Raw genomic sequence first — 14,740 nt, forward strand, 5'->3', positions numbered from 1 at the left:
TAAATAGCGGAGTAATTGTGGAATTGTAGTAGTGTTTTTAGTAGCTGTGTTTAATTATTGTACGGAGTGTTTTGAAGTGTAAATAAATTTATTAATTGTTAAGTTAAACTGACTTTGTGTGAACCCACGGGAAAATCGTAACATTATGTTTAGTTCAGTATTTATAAGTTATACATTTACTACATACACTATGTCTGAAAATAAATAAAAGAGGCAAATGATAAAATAATTTTAAACTTACCGAATTCTTTTCTTTCCTCGTCACTCAAATTTTCAAAATTTTCCTTCAACTGGGCACAAATACTCCTCCACGCTTCTGTTTTTTTATTGCGATTTCTATAATCCTCGATAGCTTTGTCCCAGATTTCTGGTTTATCTTGAACTAAACTAATCAGAATTTCAGAATCTATTTCTTCTATTTCTTTTGACATATTCAAATTCTCGTAGCTACACTGCAGAGTATACACACCGTCGTCGCTCGTCAACAGACTACACGCTACTACTTGCAAACAACACAATATAGACCAATGGAACGATTAAACACCCGGATCATGTAAACGTATTCATTGTACTCTGTGGTCGGCTAGAGCGCTGTTCGGGCAATCGCCCGTCCGAGCTCCGTGAGTTCTAGCGGGTACATCCGGGCATTTTGTATGCTCGGACGGCGATTTACCCGTGTCCGGAAGATGTGAAAGAACCTATGCTAAACTGTGTACTGCTACTTGTCCGGCTGACGGAGGAAAACTCGGACGGACAAACACCCTGACCGTGTGAAAGAGGCCTAAGGCACTGTTCGTTATTATTTTGGTTTTCTTCTCCCAATAACAAGAAAAATTTAAATTATAAGCGTTTGTAGCTTTACAACACACTCCCTTGTAGTGATAAGCAACTTTTTTGTAAAACTCATCAACAAAACCTTCATGACATTCAATGCAAATATTCATAATTAAATTTATAGATCTTATCTGAAGAACATAATGGAAATTACAAAACACTATTGATTCATGGTGTCGTACAGCACGATTCCATAACCACCAATCCTTATCGCGTTGATTAACAACTCCAGTAATATTTTGGACACGCTTGTCAACTGGAGCTTCATAGAAATCATTCACTTCCTTTATTCTTAATGTCACGTCAATATTTGGATTATAAGTGCAACAGCTATACGTCTCACTTACGACATCTTCTCCTACTTCGTCTTCTAAGGCGTTGTCGTTATTATTTTGGTTTTCTTCTCCCAATAACAAGAAAAATTTAAATTATAAGCGTTTGTAGCTTTACAACACACATCGCAATTCATATGAAAAAGTCATGTTCATGCACTAGCAAAAATAACACTCCCTTGTAGTGATAAGCAACTTTTTTGTAAAACTCATCAACAAAACCTTCATGACATTCAATGCAAATATTCATAATTAAATTTATATATCTTATCTGAAGATCATAATGGAAATTACAAAACACTATTGATTCATGGTGTCGTACAACACGATTCCATAACCACCAATCCTTATCGCGTTGATTAACAACTCCAGTAATATTTTGGACACGCTTGTCAACTGGAGCTTCATAGAAATCATTCACTTCCTTTATTCTTAATGTCACGTCAATATTTGGATTATAAGTGCAACAGCTATACGTCTCACTTACGACATCTTCTCCTACTTCGTCTTCTAAGGCGTTGTCGTTATTATTTTGGTTTTCTTCTCCCAATAACAAGAAAAATTTAAATTATAAGCGTTTGTAGCTTTACAACACACATCGCAATTCATATGAAAAAGTCATGTTCATGCACTAGCAAAAATAACACTCCCTTGTAGTGATAAGCAACTTTTTTGTAAAACTCATCAACAAAACCTTCAAGACATTCAATGCAAATATTCATAATTAAATTTATAGATCTTATCTGAAGAACATAATGAAGATTACAAAACACTATTGATTCATGGTGTCGTACAGCACGATTCCATAACCACCAATCCTTATCGCGTTGATTAACAACTCCAGTAATATTTTGGACACGCTTGTCAACTGGAGCTTCATAGAAATCATTCACTTCCTTTATTCTTAATGTCACGTCAATATTTGGATTATAAGTGCAACAGCTATACGTCTCACTTACGACATCTTCTCCTATTTCGTCTTCTAAGGCGCCGTCGTTATTATTTTGGTTTTCTTCTCCCTATAACAAGAAAAATTTAAATTATAAGCGTTTGTACCTTTACAACACATCGCAATTCATATGAAAAAAGTCATGTTCATGCACTAGAAAAAAAGACACTCCCTTGTAGTGATAAGCAACTTTTTTGTAAAACTCATCAACAAAACCTTCATGACATTCAATGCAAATATTCAAAATTAAATTTATAGATCTTATCTGAAGAACATAATGGAAATTACAAAACACTATTGATTCATGGTGTCGTACAGCACGATTCCATAACCACCAATCCTTATCGCGTTGATTAACAACTCGAGTAATATTTTGGACTCGCTTGTCAACTGGAGCTTCATAGAAATCATTCACTTCCTTTATTCTTAACACGTTCACTACCACTGTATTTTCGAGAAGAGTTACTAACAGCCCAATGCAGTATCTCACTTAATTTCTTAACAAAAAATTTTTTTAAAAATCTGTATACCAAGTCACACATGGTGAACACGATAATACCGAGAAAACACTGTGTTACACCTGTGACACTGGGCCCACAGTACGATTTTGATTCACATGTCGGAGAGTCACACTGGTGTGACATGTCCACAATGCATGTCACACAACTGTGACATGATTTTTTTGTTTGATTTTCTTCTGAATGTGTCAATGTAGTATCTAAATTCAAATACGAAACAAACGAGCTTTATTCCAGTCAGTAAATTAGTAAGCAAACACGGAAAAGTATCTACAAGGAAAATCAAAAATAAAAATAAAACTTACTAACTACTACCTAATTGCAGTGGAATTTCTTGAAACATTGATCAGCGCAAAGGCCAACTTCATTTTGGTTATCATCCATACAAATGGAACATACATACCAAGTCATTTGCCGTTTCTTATTGTTTTTATAAGATTCTCTGCAGCGCTTTCTTTTCGAAACCCTTTTCGTAAAATGCAATTGTTCTGGTCCAGTTTTCTTCTTTTTCGGAGTCCTATTTACCAAGAATGATTCAATTATTTTTTCTCTAGCCTCCAAATACGTTAATTTTCTTGTGTTGCGAGATTTTACATAATTATTATAAAGCCAACATGAGTTCCATATTGAAACATCAAGAAGATGAAAAAACACCTTCATATACCACCGAATAGATTTCCTGGCAGTTACATAATAGGAGACCATTTGGTCGGTTCTGTCAATTCCGGACATATTCTGGTTATAATCATGAATTAGCTCAGGCTTTTCCTTCTCGACCCCGCGTTTATTTGTTATTTTCTTTATATTTGCTTTGTGTTTTGTGGATATTGCTAAAACATCCCTCTTATCCTTGCATTTCAAGACTAAGATATTGCCACGTCTTTGCCAAATATACCCTCCACGTTGTAGTTTTGTTTTGATAACTTTAGTAGGTAGCTTTTTCCTGTTAGCTCTCAGCGTCCCTACTAGATGAGTTTTTCTATCTACTAAATAGGAGCATAATTGAATGCTGGTATAAAAATTATCAACAAAAAGTGTATGGCCTTTTCCCAAGTAGTCTTCCATGAATTTACTGACAACTGCATTTGCATGGCCAACTGAATTGTCTACTGTGAGTTTTCCACAATATATCATTGTATTCAATACAAAACCGTCTGTAGTACACAGGTCATAAAATTTTATCCCGTACTTTGCAGCTTTAAGGTACGCGTCCACTAATCGGTATCGGCACGGACGGTACGCATCGCACGAATCGCATTTCCAATCAACTACATAGAATCAAATACGACTGCGTTCACCTATCGTCATCGGACCTACCGCATTTCGGCATTTCCGATCGGGATTCCGAAGACGAAATCAAAATCCGTCCGTACCGAGACTGCCGATAGTGCCGATGCAGATTATTGCTGTTAGTGCGTATACCGACAAGTCGACGCATGCAATGGATATATCAAAGCTTATCATTATTGTTCAGGAATATGAAGAACTATATAATGTTGGGCATCCAGAATATTCCAATATCCTTCGCAGGGATAATATTTGGGATGAAATTGGAATGAAAATGAATCAACCCAGTAAGTATTTTTAGTTATTTATTATAATATTTGTTGCGAAAAAACAGTTATGGTAATCACACAATTTATGGTAATCGTCGTCCAGCTCTAACTCTTGCCAATTGCCATTCTACTGATCCTACTTCAGAGTTTACATATGTTTTAAATGTATTGCGGACATTTAGCGCATCATGTCGAGCAACACCACCTGTTCCTCTTAAACGCTGCAAACCTGCCGTACCAGAAAGGAAAACTCGTTGATCATTTTCCGTCCATTGGCATGCATCGTTTCTTAAGAAGTTGTGAAGGCAGCAGGTAGCCATTACAACACAGACTACATGTTCATGAGACATACTCAGTTTTCGTTCAAAAAGTCTAAACTTTCGCGTCAATATTCCAAAACAATTTTCCACAGTGTTTCTTGCTCGGCTTAGTCTATAGTTAAACACTTTTTTTTCTTCGTCTCCTTGAGCATCATCACGTGAATACGGTCTCATTAAAAATGTAGTCAATGGAAACGCTTCATCCCCAATTATTACATGTGGCAAAATTACATTACTTTCTGGCAGTCTCTTTGGGGGAGGCATATTTAAATTCCCTTCCATCAGTCTTTTACCCATAATAGAATTTCGAAATATACCTGCATCTGAATTCTTACCAAATGCACCCACATCTACACTTATAAATTTGTAGTTTGCATCAACTATTGCTAAAAGTACGGTGCTAAAATGTTTTTTGTAGCAAAAGAAATCAGATCCACTATGTGGTGGTGCCTGAATTAGCACGTGTTTGCCATCAATTGCGCCTACCACATTTGGAAAGTTCCATTTTTCACGAAAACATTTTTCTGATGTATTCCAAAGTTTTTCATCAGGTGTTGGCATAACGATTGGTTGCAAAATTGTGCACATCGCTTCACAAGTTGAATATACAATTTCCCTTACTGTACGTTCACCAAGCCGAAATGAAAAAGCCAGTGACCGGAACGAGTTTCCAGTAGCCAAAAATCTAAAACAAAAACTAAAATATAGTTCTGATCATTTTTATTACTTGCAGGTAAATTATGCAAAGAACGATGGACTAAAACTAGGGATAATTTTCGCAAGGCTGTTAACTTACGAAAAACCAAAAGTGGGCAAGGGGCATCAAAACTAAAGCCACCGAAATATGAAAAAGAATTAGCGTTTCTAGTCCCATACTTAAATGATGAACAAGAGAGAAGATCAAACCTTTCTGATGAGAGTGATATTCTTGAGGAATCGGAAAACCCTCGAGAACACCTACAAACAATGATGAGTCCTATCACTTCTCCTTCTCCTGTCACCTCAGATACACAGGCTTCAAGTTCAGCTACACCAGCAACGTCAAATTACAGTGGCAGAAAAAGAGCTAAAAAAGTTGTTCCTCAAAGTTCAAGTGTTGCCTCAGTTTTGGAAACCTATCTGTCAAAGAAAGAAGAAGTAAAACCATCATCAGCTCAGGAAGATACATTAACTGATTTTTTTTTAAATATGTCCAAAACTGTAAAAACATTTCCAAAACGTGATCAACTTCTGATCAAAAATGAATTATTTCAGATCGTTAATAAAGTTGAACTTAGGTTATTAGATGAAACTACAACTGAATCGAAGATTTCTAGTTTTCAAGAACAGCAAGACTACGTTTCACCCCCAAGTTACGAGTTGCCCAGCACTGACATGGAAGAAACGGGATCGGACCAGCTTCTAAACACATTTTTAAGGTTTCGTTCTTAGTATGTTTTTACTAACAATATACATTATAAACTTTTAAATATACGTACCTTAAACAAACTGATAATCTTTCTTCTGGTCCTATGCATTCCCTGAATGACGTATTTTGTTTCAATAAACATGGTTTTAAAATATCTAATAGTTCTTGAAATCTAGTATGCGACATTCGAAAATATTGAAAGAACTTTATGTCATCCTGAATTAAATCACAAAATAAACTGTTATATTCACCGAATCTTAGTCTTTTTATATTTATATTATGAACCCAGCATTTCTTTCTTTTCTTTTCGTTTGTTCTTCTTCTGACAGTAAGCATATTATAACAAAATCTTTTTCATTCAGGGACGACATCGCTTGTCTTCAACACCACAAAGTAAAAATGACAGATAGAAAATGCCGATGCGAATTACCGATTCCGATAATCCGTGATAGTAAACGCAGTACACAAAAAGATCCGATTCCGACGATGCGTACCGTCCGTGCCGATACCGATTAGTGGACGCGTACCTTTAAGGTACGCGTCCACTAATCGGTATCGGCACGGACGGTACGCATCGCACGAATCGCATTTCCAATCAACTAAATAGAATCAAATACGACTGCGTTCACCTATCGTCATCGCACTTTGGCATTTCTGATCGGGATTCCAAAGACGAAATCAAAATCCGATCCCGACGATGCGTACCGTCCGTTCCGATACCGATTAGTGGACGCGTACCTTTATTGGGGATATATTGGCGAAAAGACAATCTGCCACGCCAAAGCAAAAGAGCTTCATCCAGAGATAAGTTTTCTGATGGAGCGTATATATTTTTTATATTTTTCAATAAGTGGTCAAGAACCTGATCAATTTTATGTAGTTTGCTTGATTGATCGTCAACATCGCTATAAAAGCAGACACACCTCATGAGTAGCTCAAATCGATTCCTACTCATTTGTTTACCAAATATGGGATGAAGATAAAGCGGATTCTGTCGCCAGTAAGACTTTATACTAGGCATATGGACGTTACCCATCAAAATACATAAAGCTAAAAAACACTTTATTTCTCCTATATCAGTGTCTTCTCATTTACTCAGAGAAGATTTTCTACGTTGACATGCTTGTTTGAATTTATTGGCCCTTTCGTTTGTCCAATTCACAATTTTTGCGATCAGATTTTCGTCAAATATTTGCAAAAATACATCAAGAAATTCACCCGATGGAAAATTCTTTTTCAAACCTGCTACTCCAGCAAAAGGAAAAATGAAAGGGTCATCCTCCGTGTCCGTCCAGTCACCGTCGTTCTCATTTCCCGAATTTCTGTTGGTAGCACTACTTTAATCTACGTTGTTTGCAGCTTCATCGCTTCCTCTTCGCTTGAAGACTCTGACGGCTCATACTCGCTTCCCGAATCCTGATAGGGTTCAACGTCTGATGTTTCCGAATCACTTTCTTGCTGATCGGTTTCTTCATCTGTTTGCATATTATCTTCAGAAATGTTCGGTTAATCGTCGTTCATAAGAAGCGCATGCAGCTCCTTTTCACTCAAGGGACGGTTCCTGTCCATTTATGAAAATACGTAGTTGTTCCTAAAAAAAGCTTTCGAAATAACACTGTTTTTATTTTTGCTTATAAATACGTACTCGAAAAGACTGGTTAAACTAGAAACTAAACGTTTGTCTGATAGGCATCAAAAAGAAAAGTAAAAATTTTTCTTGGAAAAGTTAACCTTCGTTATTTGTAAAGCTCATATTGCATTTATCAACTTATACATACCAAAAAGCACTATACACCCGTAATGTATATACACTTATTTTCATTGAAAATTAATAAAGGTGCCGCTGCAAAGTGATGCCAAAACAGAATACCTATAAAACAATCGAAAACAATCGAATCGGTGCAGACCACGCGATCTGGTAATAAAAACATGTAAGAACACTCACGCCATCTATGAACGAAGTCGATAAATAGTGCCCTGAAACTTTTACGAGCCTCCGACCACTAAACTTACATGTCACATATATGTGTGACATGACTCAATTTTGCGTAGAACATACATGTCACACATATGTGTCGCGCGGGAGTTAACGTGTTAATATCACGTCAATATTTGGATTATAAGTGCAACAGCTATACGTCTCACTTACGACATCTTCTCCTATTTCGTCTTCTAAGGCGCTGTCGTTATTATTTTGGTTTTCTTCTCCCATTAACAAAAAAAATTTAAATTATAAGCGTTTGTAGTTTTACAACACACATCGCAATTCATATGAAAAAAGTCATGTTCATGCACTAGCAAAAAAGACACTCCCTTGTAGTGATAAGCAAATTTTTTGTAAAACTCATCAACAAAACCTTCATGACATTCAATGCAAATATTCATAATTAAATTTAATAATAATAATAATAATAGCTTTATTGTTCAACGATACACAATTAAAGAACAATCATAGTACACGTGTGATAACGTGCACTACAAGGAAAAAGACAGATGCGTAGGTTGCATAGCTTTTTCCAAAAGCGTGCGAAAAACAGATTTTGACAAACTGAAAATATCAATTTCCAAGATAAAACTATTGTAAACATTACACATACTATATAGCGGAGATTGAACAGCCACACTAGTTCTAGCGTAAACCGTATAAAACAACTCTTTATTTCGAATATTTACTGACCTGGGAACTCGAATACTAATTAACTTTAAAAATTCAATATTATCAATTTCATTATTCAGTAAACCGTATAAATGCATTGTAGTTGAAATCCAACGTCTATTTTGTAAACTTATAGTCATATAAACATTCTGCAGAAATTCCCGTTGGTGCCATATGTAATCTCCCGTAATTCTAAAGTGTTTACATTTTAAATACCTGCTTTGAACCGACTCAAGAGAGTATACGTATTTTTCATATATGGGATTCCAAATAACACAAGCGTATTCTAATTTGCTTCTAACAAGTGTCATATAAAGAAAGTCTAAAACATCTGTTGTATCGAACATTTTTGAATTTCTGACAACAAAACCTAACAGTTTTGAAGCTCTATTAATTACATTAAAAATGTGTACAGAAAATGATAATTTACAATCAAACGTAACTCCCAGATCACAAATTTCAGTTACTCTATTCAAATCGTTGGTTACAATTCTGTAGTCAAATACCATAGGAGAGCGAGCATTCGAGAACGAAAGCACAGCACACTTGGATATATTAAAGTTTAAATCATTTATTCTACACCAATCCGACAACAAATCCAAGTCCTTCTGCAAGAGAGTGCAATCATAAAGAGAATCAACCCTCCTATATATTTTAAGGTCATCAGCGTATAATAAGATTTCCGAGTTTTGTACAGATGCAATAATGTCATTAAAATAAATTAAAAACAATAAAGGACCCAAATTACTACCCTGAGGTACGCCGGATGTACTAAAAAAAGGTTTAGATTGAAAATTATTTACACTAACAGACAATTCCCTATTTAACAAATAACTAGATAACAGGTTGACCAAACCATCTGACAGGCCATACATTTGAAGTTTTCTTGATAACTTGTGCTGATTAAGTCTATCAAACGCCTTGGTCAGATCTGTGTATATGCTATCAACTTGGGACCTATTAGAAATACAATCAGATATATATTGAGTCATACAGCACAAGTTAGTCACAGTTGATCGTTTAGGAAGAAAACCATGTTGTTTTACAGACAATGCGCCCTCTACATGTTTCAAAATACAATCATATAGTAGAGATTCAAAAATCTTTGCTGGAAAACATAGAATTGAAATTGCCCTATAATTATTGAGTAGACCCCTATCACCAGACTTAAATACTGGACACACTCTTGATCTTTTCCAAATGGCAGGAAATATTCCAGACTGCAAACTAAGATTGAAGATAACCAATAGTGGCTTCACCAACTCAGAGATACAACCCCTAAATATAAATCCGGGAATATTATCAGGACCCTTCGAGTTTGACCTAATCTTCCGAGCAACTCCCAAAATATCACTCTCATTAAAAGATGTAATATTGAGGGTTTGGTTGACAAAATACTTATTCTGATAAAAATCATCAAACTCGGTAGTGACTACATCTGTATTAGAGTATACTGACTCAAAGTATCTGGCAAATGCGTCAGAAATTGATTGTCCGTTTCTTAGTGGCTGATTATCTAGAAACATCATGTTAGGTACTGATGAATTGCCTTTTTTGGAATTTATAAAACTCCAAAAAAGTTTGGGATTACTTTTGATATTCTTTTCACATTCACAAATATACTGAGCGTAGGATGATTTAACCAAGGTTGCAACTGTATCTCTGATGGAGTCAAATTTAATCTTGTACTTAAGTTTGCCATATTTCTTAAATAGATTTTTATAGTGAAGTTTATTCTTCAATGCAGATATAATTTCTTTATTGTACCATTTATAGATCTTATCTGAAGAACATAATGGAAATTACGAAACACTATTGATACATGGTGTCGTACAGCACGATTCCATAACCACCAATCCTTATCGCGTTGATTAACATCTCCAGTATTATTTTGGACACGCTTGTCAACTGGAGCTTCATAGAAATCATTCACTTCCTTTATTCTTAATATTGTCACGATCTAATTTTTAGTCGTAACGCGGGGACGTGTAGGCTGGGGTCGTAGTCAAGTTAAACTCAAAGATTGGATAACAAAAACAACAACGTTTATTCATAGAGAGAAACTAAGTTGAAGACTGATTTTATACACATTGTCAGACACAAGTTGGCTTATTTATAAATTACAAGTTCGTACTTACATGATAATAAATGCACAAACCATTTTGGACGAGGGTAAGTGTCAGGGTAGAGTTCCTTTCCCAATTTCTTGGCTATTTATTGTAAGGTATTGCGATCCCTTAGTCAGTTCAATTTCTTAATTGCTTGTCTAAGCACTTGGATCATTGTCCGAACAATTGATGACTTATTGCTGACTCGCGATTGCAACACCTTAGCTAGCTTCCGTTCTAAAAAGGTTCGATTGCTTATTTTGCAACTCAAGTGGTCGACGACTTGTTTCGGTCAGTGGCCGATTATTTGCTGAATAAGTAATTAACGAAAATCTACTTGTGACACATTCCCCCGGCCGACAAAAGGTAGTCCCTAGCTTTTCACAATATTAAGAAAGTTCACTATGCAAATCTTCTAAACAAAATAACATTAAATTAATTATACTTTTAAATTTTTAATCATGGTGGCAATATAACAGAAATTTGACACCACAAATTCTAGTTTCTTTCTTCAAATCTTAATATAGAACAAAGAGGTAATATAAAAATATCCTTAATGGATTTTCCCCCTTATTACAACACAAACAAGATTTATCATAGTTACCTGTAAAAACTAATCAACAAAGTATAGCCCCTAGTTTTTCACAGAATTAAAATTAAAAATATCCCGTTTCATACCCCAAAAAGAAAAAAAATTATAAAAGAAAACATATAACAATTAGAATAAAAATAAATGTTTTTGTTATTTTCTTACCTCTAGAGTTTGTAAAAAAAAAACTTAATGTCTCTATGCTTTAACACTGAGGCGGGAGACTTTTCACTCGCGATTCACTAATATTCCGCGCACTATTGTCTGTTCGGGGATTCTATCTTCTTTTCGCGGCACTTCACTGCACTAAACACGGCTTCTGAAGACAATTTGGACGGTGTCTGGAGTCTGGAACTACATATCTGTTTACTGCTCTGGACGTGCAAGTGGAACAATTCCCAGAACTGTATTTTCACGATTGCCATGGTGTGTGGTCCGTGATCTAATTAGTGACGAGCCGGAACGGTACTGAATTATATCGGGGTGACCACAAGGGTACACCGCGGGTATCCATTTGCTAGTTATATGGGGCTGAGGTGACCGCATGGATACACCTCAGGAATTATATTTGTATATTATTTCATTATATTATTATTTGTATATTATTTCATTATATTATTTATTTATTTATTTATCATGCCTGAGTGCCTCTGAAGCCGTATCCTTTCTGGAAGGAAAAGATGGGTGACCATGGTAGCGGAAGAGCATCGCGAGGAAGAGCGGGCGGTAACCCACAAGTTTGGGCGAGTCGGGCTACTCCAACTTCTTCGCTGTCGGTAGGGCATGGTAGGCGACCAAGACCTGGTGAAGAGGTATCTGCTGGTGGTCCTCGTAGTCGCGGGGTGCGCGGACGGACCAATCGAAACGAACTTAATTGACACAATGCGTCAATATAACTTGACGGGAGCCGATTTGGGATCATCCCCCGCGGCAGGTCACCACGGCCTAGTGTGTCTATTCCTACCGCGGCCACGATCACAAACCGACTCAACTGTGGTCGCGGTCTGACGTTCCCTGGTTGGTTTTTCATCGTCAGCGTTTCCAGTCTCCTGTGCCCGTTGCTTTTAGCTTTTGCTGATTTCCGTTTCCATTTCCAGTGGCGTGTATTAGTTTTTACCGAGTCTGATCCAAAGCCTTGATCGCTCTTCATTTTGTAGTGGTTTCCTTCTGGCTTCTTCGCGTAGTAACTCCCGTCAGTGTTAAACGCAATAAAAAAAAACGTATTACTACCTACTGCTAATTAAAATCTTAATGTCTAACATTCCCGTTATAATCATAAAATCCCTCGTAAAATATATAGGCATATTGATAATAGCCTTAGTTAAGTTATGCACTAAAAAAAAAATATAAATCCCTTTGTTTTTCTTAAATATGATATAAACCTATATTATAAATTGTCCATTTGCCTACCACTGGTTTTATTTTGATACATTGTAAAGCCTTACTGTAATTCTTCGAAAACTTGCAATATGCTGATCAAGCTCTGCTTGCTCATATCATTTCATGTGAAAACAGTTAACGTCCTAATATTGAAACTTTGTAATCTTACTACGTGCCCCGTTTGACTTTTATAAAGTCTTCAAGTTACATTTGCAAGTAGTTACATGCAATCGTTTATTTATTACATTTAGCAACTCATATAATTTTTGAATTTGTAAACCCGTGGAATTTAACGCCCCATATTTTGACTACGGTACTTAATTACCGCATATGCTCGTAGTGTATTTTTTTTTTTTTTTTTTTTTTTTTTTTAAGAAAATGAAACTAATCTAGATGTATAACACATATTGCACATTACATAAACAATTTGGTTTAGAGAAAATGATAACTATAGTGGTCCTTCCCAGTATTAATGTTTAATGACTGATCACTGTTTGTTTAATTGACACAAACAAAATAGGGTTGTTACTGACACTATTTAGTGTTTAGAGATCAGATCTGTTTGAAACTCAGGGACAAGTCATAAAATATTTTTATCAGATCACCTAATAAAATGAATCCAATAACCAAATGTATGGTGCATATCGGAATGGAATTTATGTGGTTCTTCTTCATTATTTTGGCTCTGAGAAGCATGAAAATGTTTATAAATATCATTAATAATATTGTCGCAACGGAAATTATCTTTAATGGAGTCATTACCTTACTTATTAATCTTGTTGCACAAATTCTCTCTCTGTTTTTAACTGCAAAACTAGACATGAAATATCTCGAAACACATCGTGTGCAAGGAGCCATACTTCCATTTATTCTACACTCCCACGTGTTTGGATCTCCATGGTCTTCTAACTTTTCACACAGGCTTTTATGATTTGATTCCTCTCTTAGATCAGGATGTATCACTTTGAAGCCTGTTGTTTTAGTTATGTCACACTCTATTGAATCTAGCAGGCATTCATTGTTGTGTTTCAAAGTCAATGCTATGGTTTTTGTGGCAAATAACACAGCTACTATTGTTGCTAATAGGTTCATCTTTTTCTCTTCAAAAATCTTTTCAACTAATTGTACCTGTTTCTGCTAGTAATATGGAACTCCACCAAGTTGTCACGATCTAATTTTTAGTCGTAACGCGGGGACGTGTAGGCTGGGGTCGTAGTCAAGTTAAACTCAAAGATTGGATAACAAAAACAACAACGTTTATTCATAGAGAGAAACTAAGTTGAAGACTGATTTTATACACATTGTCAGACACAAGTTGGCTTATTTATAAATTACAAGTTCGTACTTACATGATAATAAATGCACAAACCATTTTGGACGAGGGTAAGTGTCAGGGTAGAGTTCCCTTAACTTTCGCGACCGAACCGTTTAGTTTCGCGGATAATTTCTAACTAACCTTCCTTTCCCAATTTCTTGGCTATTTATTGTAAGGTATTGCGATCCCTTAGTCAGTTCAATTTCTTAATTGCTTGTCTAAGCACTTGGATCATTGTCCGAACAATTGATGACTTATTGCTGACTCGCGATTGCAACACCTTAGCTAGCTTCCGTTCTAAAAAGGTTCGATTGCTTATTTTGCAACTCAAGTGGTCGACGACTTGTTTCGGTCAGTGGCCGATTATTTGCTGAATAAGTAATTAACGAAAATCTACTTGTGACAATATCACGTCAATATTTGGATTATAAGTGCAACAGCTATACGTCTCACTTACGACATATTCTTCTATTTCGTCTTCTAAGGCGCTGTCGTTATTATTTTGGTTTTCTTCTCCCAATAACAAGAAAAATTTAAACTATAAGCGTTTGTAGTTTTACAACACACATCGCAATTCATATGAAAAAAGTCATGTTCATGCACTAGCAAAAAAGACACTCCCTTGTAGTGATAAGCAACTTTTTTGTAAAACTCATCAACAAAACCTTCATGACATTCAATGCAAATATTCATAATTAAATTTATAGATCTTATCTGAAGAACATAATGGAAATTACAAAACACTATCGATTTATGGTGTCGTACAGCACGATTC

General features: G+C 35.7%; 1 protein-coding gene across 1 annotated transcript; it reads left to right on the forward strand.

Annotated features, from left to right (window-relative positions):
• Positions 1 to 5,229: 5,229 nt before the first annotated feature.
• LOC145729239 (uncharacterized) lies at positions 5,230 to 6,050 on the forward strand (the record flags this gene model as incomplete). Its single annotated transcript, XM_081979920.1, has 1 exon — positions 5,230 to 6,050. A coding segment is annotated over one exon (711 nt), but the record flags the coding sequence as incomplete, so codon positions are not given.
• Between the last annotated feature and the right edge of the window lie 8,690 nt (positions 6,051 to 14,740).

The sequence above is a fragment of the Ips typographus genome, linkage group LG5, assembly GCF_016097725.1.
Source record: "Ips typographus isolate SLU linkage group LG5, UJ_Ityp_2.0, whole genome shotgun sequence".
NCBI classification, from domain to species: domain Eukaryota; kingdom Metazoa; phylum Arthropoda; class Insecta; order Coleoptera; family Curculionidae; genus Ips; species Ips typographus.